The sequence below is a fragment of the Cyprinodon tularosa genome, unplaced genomic scaffold, assembly GCF_016077235.1.
Source record: "Cyprinodon tularosa strain WSP-4 unplaced genomic scaffold, ASM1607723v1 ctg468, whole genome shotgun sequence".
In the NCBI taxonomy this organism is placed as follows: domain Eukaryota; kingdom Metazoa; phylum Chordata; class Actinopteri; order Cyprinodontiformes; family Cyprinodontidae; genus Cyprinodon; species Cyprinodon tularosa.
Genome location: NW_024039194.1, coordinates 327,133 through 347,787, shown reverse-complemented (window position 1 = coordinate 347,787; position 20,655 = coordinate 327,133). Strand labels below are relative to the sequence as shown.

The window sequence follows — 20,655 nt, the reverse complement described above, 5'->3', positions numbered from 1 at the left end:
AAATTTAGATTTTAAATCTTATCAAAAATAAATTACAAAAAAAAAAAAGAATTTTAGATTTTCAAAGTATTTCACTGCTTGCCCTAAACAGGGTTAAAGCTGGAAATCTGACTGTTTGATGCCAATATGTGTGTGTTGGTGTTTCAATTCACTTCAAAAATACTATAATTCCACAGGGTAATTAAATGTCGCACTCACTCTTAAGTTTAATTTAGTTTGGTTTAGACAGCTGACAGAGCGACCCAATTGGAGCAGTAATTATACCAAGATTGAAAAATAAATAATAATAAATAAAAAATGAGTTGTATTCTTTTTAAATTCCAGTTTTTATAGATTTGATCCCTACATTTGTGTCCAAAAAATAAAAATGGAAAAATTAAAAGTTAAAGTTTTGCATACAGACTATAAATTACTGTTTGTCTTTTTTTATTGAGGAGATTTTATTTCGAATTTCTATTATATATATTTTTTTAAGTGTTTACTAAAGGTGCGTCAAATACATGAAACCCTCACCAAGTGTTTATTTGATCTATAAATAATGAGTTTTGCGTGACTCTGCATGGTGATTAAATCTATTAAAATCTGTGGTTTGATGTGACTGGGTTAGAATAGAGGAGGCAGCCTGCAGTGTTCAGCTGAAACCCTCCTTTGTTCTTTAAAGGGTTCAGTTTCATGCTTGGCGTCAGGTTACACCCCCAGCAGAGGAGTTGTTGTATAAACTAACATTGTTTTGGTTCCTGTCATCACCAGCCTGCGCCGGCTGCTTCATTATAAGTGGCAGCGATCCCTGTGTGACCCTGGTGAGGCAGTGGGGCTGCTGGCGGCTCAGTCCATAGGAGAGCCCTCCACCCAGATGACCCTCAACACCTTCCACTTTGCAGGCAGAGGAGAGATGAACGTCACTTTGGGAATCCCTCGGTAATCTCAGACTCTAATTCATTCATAAAAACATCCAGATCACAGAAGGAAATTATATCAGCAAGAATTTGATTATTTTCCAATTTATTTGTACGTCATGGGCTTATTTCATGCTCACGTCTCCTCTGAAAGAAAAGCAGCTGCTGTTGCTCTACTGGTTGAAGAAAACATTCAACTTCCTGCTTTGGTAGCGATACTTTGGTTAAAGATGTTATTATTTCACTACACATGGTTGGAACCGTAAAGTCATGAGGAGAAGCTCCTCCTTCCTGGCAGAGCTAATGATGATTAGTTTGATGCTATGAATTCTGGGATTCGGTTTGTTCCTTGTGTCCACCTCAGTCCTTTGCCGTTTCTCGTTTCACAAGAACGCGAATACGGACTCGTGTTCTCACCAAGTATATTCTTGAGAAGAACACAGGAAAGTCTGGACTGATGACATCACCACACGCTCGGCTCGTCTGGAGCTGCATTTCACCTCCTGTTATTAATATTCTCTGGATAATAATAAATTCTGACTTTTTATTTTATTTAGTAGGGAAATAATAATGAACACAGTCAGATAAACACAAATAAAATGAACATTTTGCCAAATAAAACATAAAAAACTCTCCATCAGAGCCAGCGGTCCTTCACACACAGCTATGCAGAGAGAGGGCTGCTATAGACGGGCCGGTCTGCTGTTCCTGTGAATTGGAACAGTGCTAGGGCTGAGGATGATGACGCACCTTGTTTCCTCTGACCCAAACACCCCACCAAGCTGCATTTCCAGCAGTCATTAGCTCTTATCAAATTGTTTCTAATGATGAGTTCAGACCATCAAAGCGTCTGATTTCCATGCAAAGTCTATGGGTGACGGCATTGAGAGGTCCAGAGGCGTGTCTGAGCGTCGGGAGCGTCGCATCTAAGCTTAAGTTCAAAATATTTTTGCCGCTCAACCAATCAGAGAAGCTGATCCAGGAGGTTTTTTGGGGGGAAATAGACACTACAAGCTGTAATCATTTCTGCACAGCTGTCTGCATATGGAAAATAAAAAATTATCAAGGAGTTAATCTAAAAAGGGTGAAAAAAAGCTATGTATAGAGGTGAGTATTGGCATGGGTGTTGCAATACGATACGTGTCATGATACTTGGGTCACGATACAATATTATTACTATATTGCAATATTTTTCCTGCTATTAAAATTAAATGTATAGATAAAAAAGCAACCTCTGTATACTGTATGTTCATCAGATGATATTGATCTATCACGTATTTCGGTATCGGTATCTGCCAGACTGGCAATGCAGAGGGAGCATATTTTCCCGCAGGTTTAGGTAAAATTGTTTTGTTTAAAAAAAAAAATCAATGCTAGGAACTGGAACTAAAAGATCGATATTATATCAGGCAGCCAGAATTCTCAATATATTGCCAAAACGATTTTTTTTCCAAATCCTTAGTTATGTAGAAGGAAAAGAGAGAGAGCTCAGATCGTTATTGCTGCACTAAAACATTTTGTTTTTTAAAAATGTTACAAATTTTAAAAACCTGCCAATAAAGATGATTCAATTTTATATTCTGGTAATTGCAGTTTTTACAGCAAACTTAAAAACTCTTAATATTCACTTCCGGCCGCTATGAACGGCAGCAGGCAATCCCCCAGTGGCTGGCGGCTGCAGAGAGCTTTTCAGCTGAGCTGCCTCAGCGGTTTGCTGAGTGGGATCATTATCCTGATGAACTGACTGCACACAGGATGTGTGGCGGTGGACTTTCTCGCTTAAATGCTTTGTGGTAAAACTTTTTCTGACTCATCAAAGTGAAAAAAGCCAAGCTGCTCTCTAGCTTGAAGCTACAGAACAAAGCAGATCAATGACCAGAGCGCCGAGCATCCAGAGCGTCAAAGCAACTTGACCAGCGTTTGACCCAGTGTCCAAATTTCCGCTTTTAAACATTTTCACCCTCATGTCCCTCTGTTGTCGCACAAACTTGCCCCCACTTCCTCACCGCCTCGGCCGCATCTAGACGCACAGCTAGTTCCTGATTGTCCCTCATGCGTTGTGGCGTGGAATAACATAGCACAGACCAAGCTTCAATATCAAAAATATCTCACTGCAACAAATCGCTGCAGGAGGATAACCAGGCCTTTAGAGTTGAAGTGTTTGAAGCTTACAACCCCAAATCAACATTTTAGTTCTTTTAAATTGAATAAACAGGGTCGTTAGTTGTGTTTTATCAATGTTATGAAGGATCTCTGTCTCTCACTGGTGCCCTAGAGGATGAACAGAGGCCGCTCTGTAAAGAAAGTCCTTACATCACTGTTTAAGGAACGCATTTCAGGTTTACACCAGACATTCGTGGTTATGTGTTTCCTAGCAACAGTCCTGACTCCTGCTACATGTTGCTCCTTTCTGTTGGAGCAGAGAGTGAAATGATTCACCGGGTTACGGGACCAGAACCATCCTTATTGTTGCTGATCAACTGTTTGACAGACACAATTCTTCTTTAGACGTTGTCTTGATCAGTTCAAGCTTTATCTTTTGCATTACTGCCACCTGTGGGTGATCTTAGGTAAATCCATTCCCCTCCTGGTGGGTTCAGTGAAAAAAAAAAAAGACTAATTGGTGTGTGTGAAGGGTGCTGACTCTGGTCCGACCCAGGGATGTGTTCCTGCCTGCTAACAGGCACTGTGAACGTGCTATTTCAGTTTGACCTCAGGCTGCTGCCTCACTGTACCAGATCCCTTTATCTGGGGCTAATGTCAGAGAGTTCAGGCCTGTTTTGACGAACAGTCGTTACCTGGAGCAGCAGCATTTTTCCAACCAATTCATGCGAGTAAAGCCAAGTATGTTTCTGAGGGTGTGTAAGTGACGCATAGCATGCCCAGCCTAGCAGGCCTCGTAGATGAAAATGAGAACAGTCTAATAAAACATGAGCTGGTTTGATTGAATCCCTACAGGGCTTTTATTAGTCGCCTCTCAGCATCATCTTAAAGACATGTCTATCTTTGCAGACTCAGAGAGATCCTGATGGTGGCCAGTTCCAACATTAAAACCCCCATGATGAGTGTTCCAGTGCTCAACACCAAGAGAGCTTTGAAGAGAGCAAAGACGCTGAGGAAGCAGCTCAGCAGAGTCTGCCTCACTGAGGTTAGACCACTACGCTGTTTCCGGATCAATTTCCTCTGCTGCCTTCCTGTTTCTCTACATTTAGGCCCCGTCCACACGAAGTCAAACCCTGGCCTAAACGCACACATTTTTCACCAAACCAGCCTCTCATCCATACGAAGCCGGCGTTTCGGGGGTCTGTAAACAATCTTTTTTTTATTAAGCCTTCAGAGTGGGAAGATTTTGAAACGCCGTTTTCGCGTTTCCATCTTTAAGCTCTAACCGCATTTTTTTTCTTACACGCATGTGTCATAGCGTCGCCTCTAAACACGCATGCGCGACACTGTATCACAACAACAATGGCGCCGTACTGTGTTGAATGGTTGCTGCTCATGCTACTCACCCTGCTGTCGGGCTTACAACAGAATCTTCTTCTTCTGGAATATCTCCAGGAAGAACAGAGCAATATCGACGACATAGTTCAGCACCTGAATTTGACTGAACCACGAAAATGGACCCGCAGAGCCATTTTCCAGTTTTCCGGTTTGGTTGTTGTATAAATATTACTGCGCATGCCCAACATTTCGTTGCCTGTTTTCGCCTATTTTTGCTTTGGCACCACAGCGCCACTTACAGGCCTGGCATACATTTTGCAGCGTTTTCATGCATTCGTGTGGACGATCACATTTATTTTACGTCTCCGTCTTTACGACAAACGTTTCGTAGCGTTTCGTGTTCGTTTTGACTTCCTGTGGACGGGGCCTTAAACTCTATCTAGTCTTGAACCCAAATTTAATGACCTGTTTACATTAGGTATAAATATGTGCCTTAAATAGGGTTTAGATTTGCTTTAGATTAGGTTCAGATGGTTTTTAAATATGGTTTGGATTAGGTTTAAATGTGGTTTAAAATAGGTTTATATAAGGTTTAAATTAGGTTTAACTGGTTTAGATCTGGTTTAGATTAGGTTTAAATGTGGTTTAGATTAGAGTTGCATCTGGTTTAGATGTGCCTTAAATATGGTTTAGATTTGTTTAGATTAGGTTCAGATGGTTTTTAAATACGGTTTAGATTAGGTTTTAATGTGGTTTAAATTCGATTTAGATAAGGTTTAAATCTAGTTCAGATAAGGTTTCAGTGTCGTTTAGATCTAGTTTAGATTAGAGTTGCATCAGGTTTAGATGTGCCTTAAATACGGTTTAGATTTGCTTTAGATTAGGTTCAGATGGTTTTTAAATATGGTTTAGATTAGGTTTAAATGTGGTTCAGAATATGTTTAGATCTGGTTTAGATTTGGTTTAGATTATTTTAAATATAGTTTAGATTATGTTTAAATGTGGTTTAGATTCAGTTTAGGTTGGTTTTAAATGTGGTTTAGATTTTGTTTAGATGTGGTATAAATAAGGTTTAGATTAGGTTTAGATTAGCTTTAGATCTGCTTTAGATTTGGTTTAAGTGTGGTTTAGATTAGAGTTGTATCTGGTTTAGATGGGGTTTAAATATGGCTTAGATTAGGTTTTAATGTGGTTTAAATTCGATTTAGATAAGGTTTAAATCTAGTTCAGATAAGATTTCAGTGTGGTTAAGATTAAGTTTAGATTAGAGTTGCATCGGGTTTAGATGTGCCTTAAATATGGTTTAGATTTGCTTTAGATTAGGTTCAGATGGTTTTTAAATATGGTTTAGATTAGGTTTAAATGTGGTTTAGAATAGGTTTAGATCTGGTTTAGAGTTGGTTTAGCTTAGGTTTAAATGCGGTTTAGATCTGGTTTAGATTTGGTTTAGATTAGTTTTAAATATAGATAAATATAAATATAAATAAACATATTTAAACATAATCTAAACCATATTTAAAACGAATATAAACCAAATCTAAAGCAGATCTAAACCTAATCTAAACCAGATCTAAAGCATATTTAAACCTAATCTAAACCATATTTATACCACATCTAAACAAAATCTAAACCACATTTAAAACCAACCTAAACTGTATCTAAACCACATTTAAACATATATATATGTTTAAATGTGGTTTAGATACAGTTTAGGTTGGTTTTAAATGTGGTTTAGATTTTGTTTAGATGTGGTATAAATATGGTTTAGATTAGGTTTAAATATGCTTTAGATCTGGTTTAGATTAGGTTTAGATCTGCTTTAGATTTGGTTTATATTCGTTTTAAATATGGTTTAGATTAGGTTTAGATCTGCTTTAGATTTGGTTTATATTCGTTTTAAATATGGTTTAGATTATGTTTAAATATGCTTTAGATCTGGTTTAGAATTGGTTTAGATTAGGTTTAAATATGGTTTAGATTTGGTTTAGATTAGGTGTAAATGTGGCTTAGATCTGGTTTAGATCAGGTTTAGATCTGCTTTAAATGTGGTTTAGATCTGGTTTAGCTGTATTCTAAAATGTGTGTTTATATTTTTTTAGGTGCTGCAGAAGGTAGACGTGGTCGAGACCCTTTTGATCGATGGTTATCAAAAACTGCGCTCCTTCAAGGTCAAGTTCCACTTCCTGCCTCCTGAGCGTTACCGTGACGACAAGCTGCTTACCCCCCACCAGATCCTGCGCTACATGGAATCGAGGTGTTTGTTGATGTCTGTGTGTGGGGAAGGTGTGGAGACCGTTATCCATCGCTAACCCTCTCCATGATCCGTCTGTTTTCAGGTTCTTCCGTCTCCTCCTGGATGCCATCAAAAAGCGCACCGCCAAGTTAGCCTCCATCGCCGTGGAGACCAGGAGGGTCTCCCCCAGAGATAAAGACCTGGACGAGCCTGGCACAGCGGGGGTCCGGTTTTTCATCACTTTACTCTCAAGTCGTTTCCTGTGTTCTCCGTCAGCTTTTAATGGTTTTTAACTTTGCTTGCTCTCTGCAGGTAGAAGATGGAGAAGCAGAGGAGGAGCCAGAGATCGCCGATGATCAGGGGGAAGAAGGAGACGCCGACGCATCAGATGCCAAGAGGAAGAGCAAACAGGAGGAGGAGGTAGGGCGGGAGCTCATATCATTTCATAGAAGGAGGCATTTGAGGAGCTTTGACTCCAGGACTGCCTCACTCACTGTCAGACTTCTTTGAATGTGTTGAAGTTCTCAGCTATTAGTGAAGGAATGCAGTCCAGCAACTTCTCCAACTGGCCTCGAGGCAGAAACTGCTCAGAGGAACCTTCGGTATTCAGAGACACTTTTACTCCATGCTGTGTTAACAAGTTAGACTGTTCTCTAGCTACTGTCCTATGATAAAGATTAGACTGCTAGAAAAAAATAAACTTATCTAAGGGTAGGAAACCCCAACGATGAAATTAGGAAAAATGTTTTACCTCTCTGCTTCCTTGGTGTTGATGAGCAATAAACTGATTGATCATCTGTTCTTCTTCTAGTCAGTAAAGTCTAGGCGTGGGTATCAATAAGGAATATTTAACAATATAAATTAGAGATGTGAGCAAATAAATTACCTACGATTATAGCTTTTGTGTTTCGTTGCACTTTTTGAATGCTGGAAAACAGAGAGCTACCTGACAGTTAACATCTACTTCACAGAAACAAAGCCGTAAATAATCCTGACAGTATGTCAGAGCGACATACCCTGTCTATTAGTAGTAGCTCTACATCTTTGCTCATGGAAATGTGTCTTTCTTTCCCACTCTTTTTATACTCAATAGCCTCCTAGCCTTCTTATTTGTTATATCTTGTCAACAGGTTTAATAATTTGCTTTTTCAGCTGGTTAAATGAATTGCAGAGCTTAATGGACTGTTTTTTTTAATTCAGCAAATTGTAAATAAATACAAAAATCATCCTGATACAAAAGAAAGCTTTTTAAGTTTTTAAGGAAATGGACCACTATGGGTTATTTTCTCTTTTGTTGAAGCTGAAGTTCTCACTGCTCCACCTGCACCGCGTAGAGAGCTGTTGGTGTATGATGGTTCAAATTCATATTTATGTAGAGAGATTTGTTCCAATAATGAAAGTGAGGAAAAAAAGTCAACCAGAAGAAAATGTTTCAAAAATAAAACTTTGAAAAATGTCTTAATCAAGAAAAGGTCCTGAAAGTAATTTATGTGAATTCGAAGGCTGAACTAGTTTTTTTTTTTTTTTTTCCTTTTTTGGTTCTAAAACCGAAGCTTAATAAAAGAGGAAAGCAGCCTAACACCAAAAATGTTCCATAATCCAACACTTAATTCTTCTTTCATGTCTTTTTTTAGCTCAGTGTTGTACTGTTTTACTAAAGCTGCCTTTATCTGTAGGTAGACTATGAAAGCGAAGACGAGGACGAAGGTGGCGATGCTGAGGAGGATCAGAAGGAGGAGGAGGCCGAGGTGAACAACCAATCTAACACTGTGGAGGAGTCCCAGCCGGAGGTGGCAGTAGCTAGATTAGAGCGCAAGAAGAAGAAGAAGCAGCAAGTGGAAATGGGGGAAGGAGACGAACATTCGGTCCAGATGAGGGTTAACTCGGTTCTCTCATCAAACTCGGCCATCCAGAATTATTCCTTCGATCAGCAGGAAGAACTGTGGTGTGAGGTGAGTTGGACCTACTTTAAAGCGGCTGTTTCAAGGACAAGTCCGGTCAGCGAGGAATAACCAATGGATCATTATCTAAAACCAATACGTTTGCTGTGATTTAATGAATTAAGCGTTAATCGTAAAAAAATAAAAACTAATTCCAAAAACATCAAATTAAAAACCATCCAGGAAGCTTTTTCAATTTAAAATTGAATTGAACATTTTGAATTGAAAAAGCTTCCTGGATGGGAAGCAAAATGTCTTCAAACTTGGAATCAAAGTCCAGTGGATTGTTTTAACTATGACCTGAATGACTGATAATCTTCACCAGCATAGACACTGGGGTGTAAATAATAATCGTTTTGTATCGATCCATCGATCCAACAGCCAACGATCCGATGCATCGACACGTCCGCAAGAGTATCGATTCATGTTTTTTTTTCCTCCGGTCTATTTTTACCCATTTGCTCCTGGGCGTAATTCTCCTCCCGTGCTGTGGTGGCACTAAACCTATTTTGCCCTCCTACCGCGCTTCCTGGTTATACTCTTACAGCAGTGTGTTGCAGTGAGCTTGACACAGACATTTTTAAATTATGCTCAATATGGAAGCGTAGTCTTCGCTACACGCTGTGGGTCTAGATACGGCCGAGGCGGTGAGGAAGTGGGGGCGAGTTTAGTCCGACGACGGAGGGACATGAGGGCCAAAAAGAGCGGAGATCCAGGAGGAAAAAGGGTCCCAGCGTTCTCGCACACCTCGCTCTTCTAGCGGGTCAAACTTCACGAGTTGTTTTCCATATATTCGGTCATAAAAACAAAACAAGCCGGCCTCCTGTCTGTGGTCAGCTACAAGTTGGGAGAGGAGCAGCGGAGCGTCTGTGGAGGCGGCGGGGACGTCTGGAGCTGAGGTATTGAGTTGAACTCATTGCACTGATTTTGTGCAGTATTTTTTGATGCAAAGCCTTTCAGAATCTATAATGCAGGGGTATTATTATTTTTCAGTGAATGAAATGGTTTTAATAGGAATAGATGGAGTGCAACTTTTCTACTTATGTTATTTGCTGTTGTTTCTCAAAATAAAATGCATAACGATATTACAGCTTTTATTGATTTATTTCAAATTTGAAACATTGTCTAGCCTGTAAGGTAAAAAAATACAAAAAACAAAATGAACTAATTAATTGTATCGTATCGTGGTGTATTCTAGAGTATCGAAAATAATCGAATCGTTGGGTCAGGATATCGATACTGAATCTAATCACCATGATGGATGTGATTTACACTCCTAATAGACATCTGCAATCAACAACAATTATTGAAGATTTCCAGAGGGCTTCACCATTGAAACTCACCAGAGCTATAGTGAAAATGACAATGCCCACGTGCATGGCAGCGTGATGCTGTTATACATCGGGTAAAAGTGGATAAAAAATTAGTTCATCATTGGATTGCCAACTTGAAGAGGGAGGATTTACCATTTAACTTCTGGCCAGAGAAAAAACACGTAATTTGTAGCCAACATTTGGAAGAAGAATGTTTTCAAGACGACTTGGATAATAGCGCGTTGTGACAAACACCAGATACAGCACTGGGACTTGATCAACAGCCGATACCGCACTGTGACGTCACTAACCAGTAGGTGGCAGTAGTGTTCTTTGACAAACATGGATGTCTGCAGTAAAGCACATTCAAATGAAAATTACTCTTAATTAAAGCACTTATCATTTATTAAAGAGTATGGAATAATTTCAGAAGTAGTTTCAGAAGTTTCCTTTAACATCAACCGAAGGAGCCCTTGGTATCAGGAGAACAGGTTAGGTTCTCAACGCAACCTGACGCAACCTGGAAATCTGACTTTACTTTGAAATTCAGTCGGCCGTCTTGAGGTGGTCGTGAGCAAATCTCTCGGTGCAGAAATAAGGATTCTTCTTCTTCCTCTCAGATGAAAACACAGAAGCATGGCGGGGGTGCGAGTGAAATGGAGTTCTTTCTGTAAAATTGACAGACTGAAGTAGCCATGTTTGCTCAGCCATGTCTTTGTCTTAACGCGTTGTTGCCTTTTAATTTTAGGGCTTTCAGCACAAAATTGCACAGATTGCCAAGGCAGCGCGTTTCACTCTAATAAGCTACAAATTCCTCTTCTACTGGTTTGGCTTCCAGATAGATGAGTCCGAGTAGCGTCCTCTCACTCTCCCACTCGTTTAAATCTTAAGTGCCATGAGAAATCCACATTAATTGATTTAATTTTGACTAATGTCCCGCACAAATTTTCTGCTGTTGGTGTTTTTTGCAATGACCTAAGTGACCACTGCGTTATCACTGCTGTAAGGAATACTAAGTTGCCTAAAGGTAAACCTCGTGTAACATGTAAGAGAAATCTTAAAAATTTTAATGAACAGGGCTTTTGCCATGATTTGTTTAATTGTGATTGGAGTAGAATGGAGCTGATTCCCGATGTGGAGTCAGCCTGGATCTTTTTCCGGGATAGTTTTCTGCAAGTAATAAATAAACACGCCCCACTAAAGAGATTTAGAGTTAAGGGGCGGGATAATCCCTGGTTTTCCTCTGAGCTTGGAGATATTCTTCATGACCGCAATTTAGCTTGGGCCAAAGCAAGAAAAACGGGCTCTTCGTCTGATTGGCTTGCTTTTAGACGGCTAAGAAACAAATGTTCTTCTTCTGTTAAGAAAGCAAAATCTGATTTTTATCTGTCAGTCACTACTAATAACTTAAATGACCCCAGAAAATTCTGGAAGGCTATAAAATTACTTTCTTCTAACAAAGATAGTATCAATGTTCCTTCTTCTATTATGAAAGAGTCTGTAGTAGTTTATGACAAGGTAGAGATACTGAATCATTTTAATGAGCATTTTATTCAGTCAGGTTCTTTGTTTGACACTGTTTGTCCTTATGCTGTGACACCCTGTGGAGATGTGCCAGTCACTACGGGTGTTTTTAATCTCGTTCCATTTTCAGTGGCTGACGTTCAAAAAGCCCTAAAAGGACTGGTTCCTGAAAAAACCCCAGGACCTGATCTTATAGAACCCTATTTCTTAAAAATAGCTGCTGATTGTGTAGCACAGCCTCTAACGTACCTTTTTAACCTTACTTTAAAGAGCAACACTATTCCTAAAATCTGGAAATCTGCATTTGTTTGTCCATTACTGAAAGGGGGTGACCCGTCAAATTTAAATAATTATAGACCAATTTCTAATTTGTCTGTTTTGGCCAAAATGCTTGAATCCCTGGTGAGTGATCAGATGAAAGACTTCTTGCACGCCCAGGACATTTTATCCCCAGTTCAGTCAGGTTTTAGAAAAAAACATAGTACCATCACAGCTGCAATGAAGGTGATAAATGATATCTCTGTTGCTCGTGACAAGAAGCAGCACTGTGCATCACTTTTTATTGATTTGTCAAAAGCGTTTGACACGGTTGATCATGATGTTCTAAAGATTAGGCTTCTTAAATCAGGGTTTTCCAAGAAAACTGTCTCTTGGTTTTCAAACTATCTTAGTGACAGAACTCAGTGCATTAAGCATGATGGTGTTCAATCTGGTATTTTACCAATCTTTAAAGGGGTTCCACAAGGCTCTGTATTAGGCCCTCTTTTATTTACTATTTATATAAATGATCTTAATCGGCATGTGTCTGATGCAAATTTTCATTTTTATGCAGATGATACAGTTATTTACTGCTGTGCACCTTCTCTTAAACAAGCCATTGCACACTTACAGAATGCTTTTAATGTGGTCCAAAATACTTTGCTACAGTTGAAACTTGTGCTCAATGCAGAAAAAACTAAATGTATGCTTTTCACAGACCTTCGGAACAGGTCACTGAATGTTCCTTCAGCGGTTACTCTTGATGGTCGTGAAATACAGATAGTTTCAACTTATAAGTATCTTAGGTTGTCATCAATGACAATACCATCATTTAAGCCTCATGTTCACTGTCTAGTGAGAAAGTTGAGACTAAAATTGGGTTTCTACTTTCGAAATAAGCTGTGCTTTTCTTTTAATGTAAAAAAACGGTTGGTGGCATCCACTTTTTTAACTGTGCTGGACTATGGTGATATAATATATATGCATTCATCTGCTCAATGCCTGCAGATGATAGACGCAGCCTATCATGCATCATTGAGATTTATTACTAATTGTAAAGCTCGCACCCATCATTGTGAGCTGTATTCTCGTGTAGGGTGGTCTGCCTTGGCTACACGGAGGCTTTGTCATTGGTATATATTTATATATAAGGCTATTCTTGGTGCGCTTCCATCTTATTTATGTTCACTTCTTATGAAAAAAAGTACTGGTCATTACTCTCTCCGTTCTCAGGCTGTTGTCTTGTTTTCTGTCCCACGTGTCAGTACTGAGCTGGGTAAAAAGGCCTTTGCTTACTCTGCTCCCTTTACATGGAATTTGCTGCAAAATAACATGAAACTTAGTAAATTGGTTCCTTTGAATACTTTTAAGTTGAGAATTAGATGTTTTGAGTTAGACTCCCTCACATGTCAATGTTTTAATTGAAATTTTATTGTAAGTGCATATTTGGCTTTTATGTGTGTGTCTTATACGTATGTAATGATGTGATGTAACTTTGATGCCTATCTTGGCCAGGTATCCCTTGCAAAAGAGATTTTTAATCTCAATGGGTATTACCTGGTTAAATAAAGGATAAATAAAATAAATAAAACTAAGGAGCTGAGTCCAACATGGTTTTTAGAGGTACAGTGTGAGCAGTTAGATCGCATCAGAGCGTCCTGCTGCACAGTGTGAGAACAAACATCAAGAGCTGTGAACTCGCACTCTTTGACAAAACAGTGAGAGCTGCAGCTGCATGCAGCTGTTAAATGAGGAAGTTATGTCCCCTAAGAAAGCAGTTGCACCTCGGGGCATCCCCACCGGTTCTTTTCCTGGGAGCAAGTTATTTACTACTCTTAACTCAAACTTGGCAAAACCATGTAAAAAGGACTATAAAACAGGAGTAAAAAGTAACAGAGTTTATTCCAGATCAGGTTGTTACAGGACAGAGAAAAAACTTGGAGCTTGCACAGCTGTGGGCTCAAAAAATCCCGTCCGCGAGCGTCCAGCAAAGATTGAGCCCCGAACAAGGTCCTCTCCTGCTTCTTGTAGCTCATGAGTCTATGTGTTGGATCATGTGGATATTTAGCTGTCTGTATCAAAAATTGACACGCCATCCATGCCCTGACCTGTATGCATCCTGCCTCTATTCCCAAGAATTACAGATTGCTTCCCTTTATCAGACCGGCTCCAAGATGTGCCCATATCCTGTGTATCTTTAAAAGACAAGAAGGCTGTCCTGGTTAGATGACCTAATTACACACAGTGACATCCACAATGTGAAGGAAGGCCTTCTACTCTCTCTAATCTGGCTAACAAAGTAACAATGCACATGATGTATAAAGAATAAACCTAACACAGCAATAGAGCTGTGCAGCAGTCGAAATAAATTGATGGTAAATAAATTTAAAAAAAGACGCTCCAAATTCCTCTTCCATTTGTCAGCCAATCTTAGCAAAGGAAACTAACAGTATTACCAATCAGAAGAAGAAGGGGGCGGATGCTGTTCGCGCTCACTACATGTTTGCCGGGAGCTGCAGCAACAGCTGATTTAGCGCTTTGAGGACTGAAGGGCTGGTTATACTCCCCGCAGCAGAGTGTCGCAGTGAGCTTGAAGCAGATACAAGGATTATGAGTAGAAATGAAACTCTGATGCATCCGCCTGACATCATGCTTTGGCAGCCAGACTGCAGCCATCAAAGGGTTAAACAAACAGGATGTGAGCTGTAGTGTTGGTGTCGCTCTGCTCGTTATGCTAGACGCACGTACGACCAAAATGTGGCGCCTGTCACAGCATCTGTAGCGTTTATACTGAGGAAGCAGAAGCAGCCTCCTCATATCATGGAGTCATTTCTTTGCAGCGGTTTTTCCATAATATGTTGATAGTGGTGATCTTTACAAGCTAAATCCCAGGATGTCTCCAGATGTTTACCCTCTCTTCCCTACAGGTGGAGCTGACCGTCCCCGTCAACAACGTGCACTTCGACCTGACCTCGGTCCTGTCCACCCTGGCCCAGAACGCAGTCATCATGGAGACCAGGGGCCTGACGCGGTGCCTGCTCAGCGAAACCACGACCAAGTCTGGCGAAAAGCAGATGCTTCTCAACACAGAGGGCATCAACATGCACGAGATCTTCAAGCACAGCGACGTACGTCTGCAAACTGAAACCATTTTATGGGATTTCTGCCACACTTTTCTAACGACTACTGGTGAAGCAGAAATAACATCATGTCCAACTCGGATGCTTTTTTTGTATTCGATCTTTGATGCGTCGTGGTTCGTACTTCTGATGAAAGGTGTCTATAACGGAGTTCAGACACATTCCATTCAGACACATCAGAGTCTGAGAGAATGTAGGCAGCACACAGCAGCACCATGTTTAGCGCTAATCTGACTGAGTTGAGGACGGTTTCACCGTGTTATTAAACTGCTGAGCTGATGGCATTATTAGCGGAGGAGAAGGCTGGAAAAACAGCAGCTAAGCTGTTGACCGCCGCCACTAGCAAAGCAAGGCTGCTGTATAGAGCTAAACTGGCAATGACTCTGAAAATTAGCAGATTGGTGTCCTACTTAGTACCACAGGTGGAAGGGGCTCAGATCAGATCTCTTTTTTTTCGGGGATTATCTCGTAATTATGAGATAAGATCTCATAATTACGAGATACTGATCTGGTAATTGAGATCTCATCTCGTAATTACGAGATCTTTTCGACTTGTAGTTGAGTAAGTTTTGAATATAAGTATCAGTACTCAGTATGAGATTCTATCTCAACATGGCAGATAGCTACAGAAGCGTATTGCATTCACCAAAAAATAAAAAGATAAAACCAGACAGCTTATCTCATAATTTTGAGATAAAATCTCATGATTATGAGATCAGCATCTCGTAATTATGAGATAAAATATCATAATTACGAGATAAGGTCTCATAATCATGAGATCTTATCTCAGAATTGAGGTTTTTTTGTCGTAATCGAGATCTAATCTCGTAATTACGAGATAAGGTCTCATAATCATGAGATGCTGATCTCATAATTATGAGATCTTATCTCAGAATTGAGGTCTTTTTCTCGTAATCGAGATTTTATCTGGTTATTATGAGATAAGATATCGTAATTTTGAGATAAGGTCTCATAATCATGAGATGCTGGTCTCATAATTAATGAGATCTTATCTCAGAATTTAGGTCTTTTCTTGTAATCGAGATCTTGTCTCGTAATTATGAGATAAGATCTCATAATCATGAGATGCTGGTCTCATAATTAATGAGATCTTATCTCAGAATTGAGGTCTTTTTCTCGTAATCGAGATTTTATCTGGTTATTATGAGATAAGATATCGTAATTTTGAGATAAGGTCTCATAATCATAAGATGCTGATCTCGTAATTAATGAGATCTTATCTTGTAATTATGAGATAAGCTGTCTGGTTTTATTTTATTTTTATTTTTTTGTGGTGAATGCAATACGCTTCTGTTGCCATCTGCCATGTTGAAATTACATTTCAAGAAAGAAAAACCACAACAGTGGATTACAAAGCTAAGCTTAGCCAAAATTAACAAATAACTGAAGTAAATGTACTTGCTCTTTCCACCAGTGGTCGTCCAACCTATAATTCCGGCAGACGTTCTTTGCTCTGTTATTTTTAGCAACATGATGGCCTTTTATCTCCAGATCCTGGACATCAACAAGCTGTACTCCAATGAGGTCCACGCCATGGCCAACACCTATGGGATCGAAGTGGCTCTGAAGGTCATCGAGAAGGAGATCAAGGACGTCTTTGCGGTCTATGGTACGCTCAGCTGTCCCCCATCTATCTACCCTTTATGTCGTCTCCTTCCTTTCCATTTATCGTTATTTCATTTTTTGATTCCATATTTAAGTCTGTCCTCTACAGAAAAATCTACCAAAGATTACATTTTAATCCCAATTATTAATATTTCTTTAACGGTTCGATTAATGGAGAAATCTGTAAATGTGAGTCTAAAGAGGAGTGAATGTAAACAGGAAGCAGTGCTTTGATGGTGACTGCGCCGCTCTGACTGTGTCCAGGTATCGAGGTGGACCCCAGGCACCTGTCCCTGGTGGCTGATTACATGTGTTTTGAAGGCGTCTACAAGCCTTTAAACCGACACGCCATAATGTCCAACTCCTCGCCGCTGCAGCAGATGACCTTTGAGACCAGCTACAAGTTCCTGAAGCAGGCCACCATGCTGGGTAAGACATGAAGCGGAATACCTGGACTGTATTAGGATGCTAACATAAGGGGTTTGTTAGGGAGCGCCGGGTAGCAGATGTTTCATAAATGGTAAGGACATTAAAGGTTTGTGACTCCTCCCACAGTTGGTTTGCTAATCTGTCATCTGACAGCGGATTGGCTGGAAAAGAGGAACCAGGAAATAACCTGAGATCATTAGAACAGATGGAGCGACTGGGTTCATTAATTAACCAGACTGACTGATCCAGGCTCTGTCTACCGACCGGACCAATCCCAGCACAGGAGGCAGGAGTTCACGCTCAGCACCAGGATTACCCACAATCCAACAGCAGTTTTCCCTTAAGCGTGTTACGGTCATGATGCGGCAGGCAACCACTGATTTCTATTTATTCACTGGTACTTCACTTGCACTGCGTACTACCAGTACTACCAGTACTACCAGTACTACCAGTACGCAGTGCAAGTGAAGCCACCGGCTGCCATATTGGTACTCCCTAGTTAGACCGCTCACAATGTAAACAATATGTGCGCTACAGCATCGAACAACAATTTTTTTCAAATTTTCAGGGGGCTTAAGAGTGAAATGCCAAAAGGGCTAAATTGATGATGTACATGTAATAGACTTGTATTGATGACATCGTTACGGCAATTACATCTTACATGTCTGATAATGCATGCTGTATATGGGTAAACTGTTTGAGTTGCTTTTTTTTCCGTCAATATAACATGTTATATATTTCATGGCTTTTTCAAATTTGAAATGCAACAAACAATACAAAAAACGACAGCGTGATGCAATTAATAAAGAATTACTACACCGACATTTCACAGTTAATTACTTTCTATTTAATCTACTTTTTTATTTTCTTACGTTAGAAGCAATGTCAATGGTTAACTCAGTCAATATCTTCATGTCAATCCAAGATAGCCAGACTAAAATTACACTACATACTATACTATAGGATACATTGCAGTATATGTTGATTTTCTTGGTTGGTAAAATTACCTGTGGAACGTCTTCCTACAGCTGGCAAAATCTTTGTTTTTACAGCCAAATATTACACATGTAGCAGCATGGTGGATGGGGGCTTCACGTTTTGCAGGCAATCAGCAATCAAGGGAATAAATAGAGACCAGTGGCTGCAACGGAGCAACATTTTTATGTCCTATACCACCATGGCGACAGCAACATTGGATGCAGTATATGTCCTGTATCAGGAGGGTTTTCAGATCAAATCCCCCAATGGGTCTGTCTCAGTCGTCGCGTTCTTGTGTGAGACGCTTCACCCAGACTGGATGCTGATGGTGGTCAGAGAGAACGGTGTTGTCGTGCCCGGGCAGCTGTGAAAGAAAGTACGTTTTTCTTAAAATAATTATTTTTCTGTTTTAAACCAGTAAGTGAGACTCTTTACCAGTGGAGTAAGCTGATTTATCTTTAAAATGATAACAAAAATAAAACAGCTCTGTTGTCTCATTTAAAGTGCAAAACGTCTTATTATTGTATTTATGGCCAGAAATGCTCCTTCCATTGGCGGATCATTTGATTTTCCTGCTCAAATTAAGGAAAAATGAACAGACTTTAATAACTCTTTGCCTATTTTTAGATGAGTTTTCATGATCTAGTTAACCAACATCAGCCTTTCCTCACATGAAGAGGCGCTGGATAAGTACAGGACCATTAATACAGGCCATGTTTGAAAGCCATTATGTCTGATACGACTTTAAAAGCTCAGCACCTTGCTGCTCTAAGGGCTTCTATTTTTAAATAGACATTATTTCATTATGCATGTGGTTATCTTTATGTGTGATATATATTAATATATGAACTGCTATTGTTACTACAAGGCAGTAGGACATTACAATGCTCTTAGACTGTTACTATTTGCATATTTGGGGAGTGGCGGCCTAGTGGTTGGGGCTTAGAGCAGCCCACAAAACGGCAGCCCACTGCTCCCCTAGGGGATGGGTTAAACGCACATTTCGTGGAGCTGTACTTCTGACAGAGTAATGATCTCTGATTCCAAGTTTTTGCACTGTTGCAAAAATGAAGTTGAGGTTATTATGTTTACTTTTTGAGGACATGAAGAGGTCAGAATGTTTTGTTTCCCCCTACATCCTCCTATGGAGACTGTAGTTATAGTTGAAACCTGTCAGGCTGGGTCTGATAATAGAAAAAAAAAAAGAAAACAAAAAAGTGTATTTGTGAAAACAGACTGAAGATTTAAGGAAAAGTCTGGTCAGCAACGAATAATCAATGGATCATTATTTATAACTGAAACGAATATGTTTGCAGAGATTTAATTCATTAAGCGTTAATCAGTAAAAAAATAAAAACACAATTTTTCGACGCAATCACAGAGTCTGGGAGCAGCCCTTTTTGTCCAAATATAGTAACCCTTCCCTCCTGACATCTTCCGGCAGTGACGTCACGGTGCGGTTAGCCTAGCGCCATTCTCCCGCTTTACAAGCAAAATCAATGGGAACTACTAGACACATCTGCAATCAACAACAATTATTGAAGATTTCCAGAGAACTTCACCATTGAAATTCACCAGAGCTATAGTGAAACTGACAATGCCCACGTGCATGGTAGCTGGATGTTGGAATACATCGGGTAAAAGTGCAAAAACTTGTAGCACGTTGTAACAGCACTGGGACTTGATCAACAGCCGATACCACACCGTGACGTAACAAACCAGTAGGTGGCAGTAGTGTTCTTTGACAAACATGGACGCCTCCAGTAAAGAACATTCAAATGAAAATGACTCTGAATTAAAAACACTGATCATTTATTGAAAAGTATGTAATAATTTCATACTTAACGTACTTTCAGAAGTTTGAATTCTGAATATAACGGAACTTTTCCTTTAATCAGGTTGCTTCATATGAGGTTCTGTAATCCTCACTGGAATGGCGGCAACTCCTGTGCTGCTGAAAGAGAAAGTAAATACTTTCTGAGAGAAACAATGATTCAGTCTGTAATTGTTGGACATTATTTAACAGAGAAGTAAAGCTGAGCGGCTGAGGAGAAATCTAACTAAGTCTCATTCGAGTTTTCTTACAGAAGGGAAACGGGCTCCTCTGTCTCCGTTTGATCAGAACATTCTCTCACTTTTGTTTCACAAAGAAATTACTATATTTTAATGAGCGGCACATTCAGGAAACTACGGCCGCTTATTAACTATAATGGAAGTTTGCCTGCAGTGAAACCAAAACCCCTGCTTTTGAATGCCATTTCTAAAGGTGTTGTTTTTTTGTTTTAAATTATTCAGGGTCACATGATCAGCTGGTGTCTCCTTCAGCCTGCTTGGTCGTTGGGAAGGTGGTCAGAGGTGGAACTGGCCTGTTTGAACTGAAGCAGCCTCTACAGTAGAGCAAGGATCGCCTGCTGACGGGTGTTTAAATGTTTGCTTTTCTCAATGCTGACAGGAATGTTTTTCTTTTTTGTTTGTTTTTAAGGTGAACCTAAAATACCAAAATGTTGAGTTAATTAGGTTAAATATTTTGTTTTTTTGTTTTTTCCTACAGCATACTGTAGAAGATGCAAAGTTCCTTTTTTATTGTTCTAAAAGCAGAGCGACATTTGTATCTAATAATAAAATGTAAAGAGGAAATAAAAAAAAATGCTCAATAGTTTTACATGTGCTTTTTATGTGACTGACAAATAAAGAAATCTGACTGCAAAAGCGGAAGTGATGGGTGTGGAGGCCGCCTCTGATTGGCTGGAATCCTCTCTCCTTGAAGGAGCTCAGAGATCAGAGGAGCCGCAGCGACTAACCCGGGCTGCGGTGGGTTTATTGGTCCATCAGATGGAGAAATGAGGAGTCCATGCGAAGGTAGGGACACATTCTGAC

General features: G+C 39.8%; 1 protein-coding gene across 1 annotated transcript in view; it reads left to right on the top strand.

The window, feature by feature from the left end:
* polr1a (RNA polymerase I subunit A) overlaps positions 1-20,487 on the top strand; it is a 51,114-nt gene extending 30,627 nt beyond the window's left edge. The window contains exons 28-37 of the mRNA XM_038301451.1: positions 751-918; positions 3,909-4,044; positions 6,437-6,591; positions 6,674-6,794; positions 6,883-6,990; positions 8,247-8,522; positions 14,533-14,733; positions 16,258-16,375; positions 16,636-16,800; positions 20,074-20,487. Coding sequence (XP_038157379.1) covers positions 751-918; positions 3,909-4,044; positions 6,437-6,591; positions 6,674-6,794; positions 6,883-6,990; positions 8,247-8,522; positions 14,533-14,733; positions 16,258-16,375; positions 16,636-16,800; positions 20,074-20,174 — 1,549 coding nt within the window. The 3' untranslated portion in view covers positions 20,175-20,487. The remainder of the gene's footprint in view (positions 1-750; positions 919-3,908; positions 4,045-6,436; positions 6,592-6,673; positions 6,795-6,882; positions 6,991-8,246; positions 8,523-14,532; positions 14,734-16,257; positions 16,376-16,635; positions 16,801-20,073) is intronic.
* The last annotated feature ends 168 nt before the right edge of the window (positions 20,488-20,655 follow it).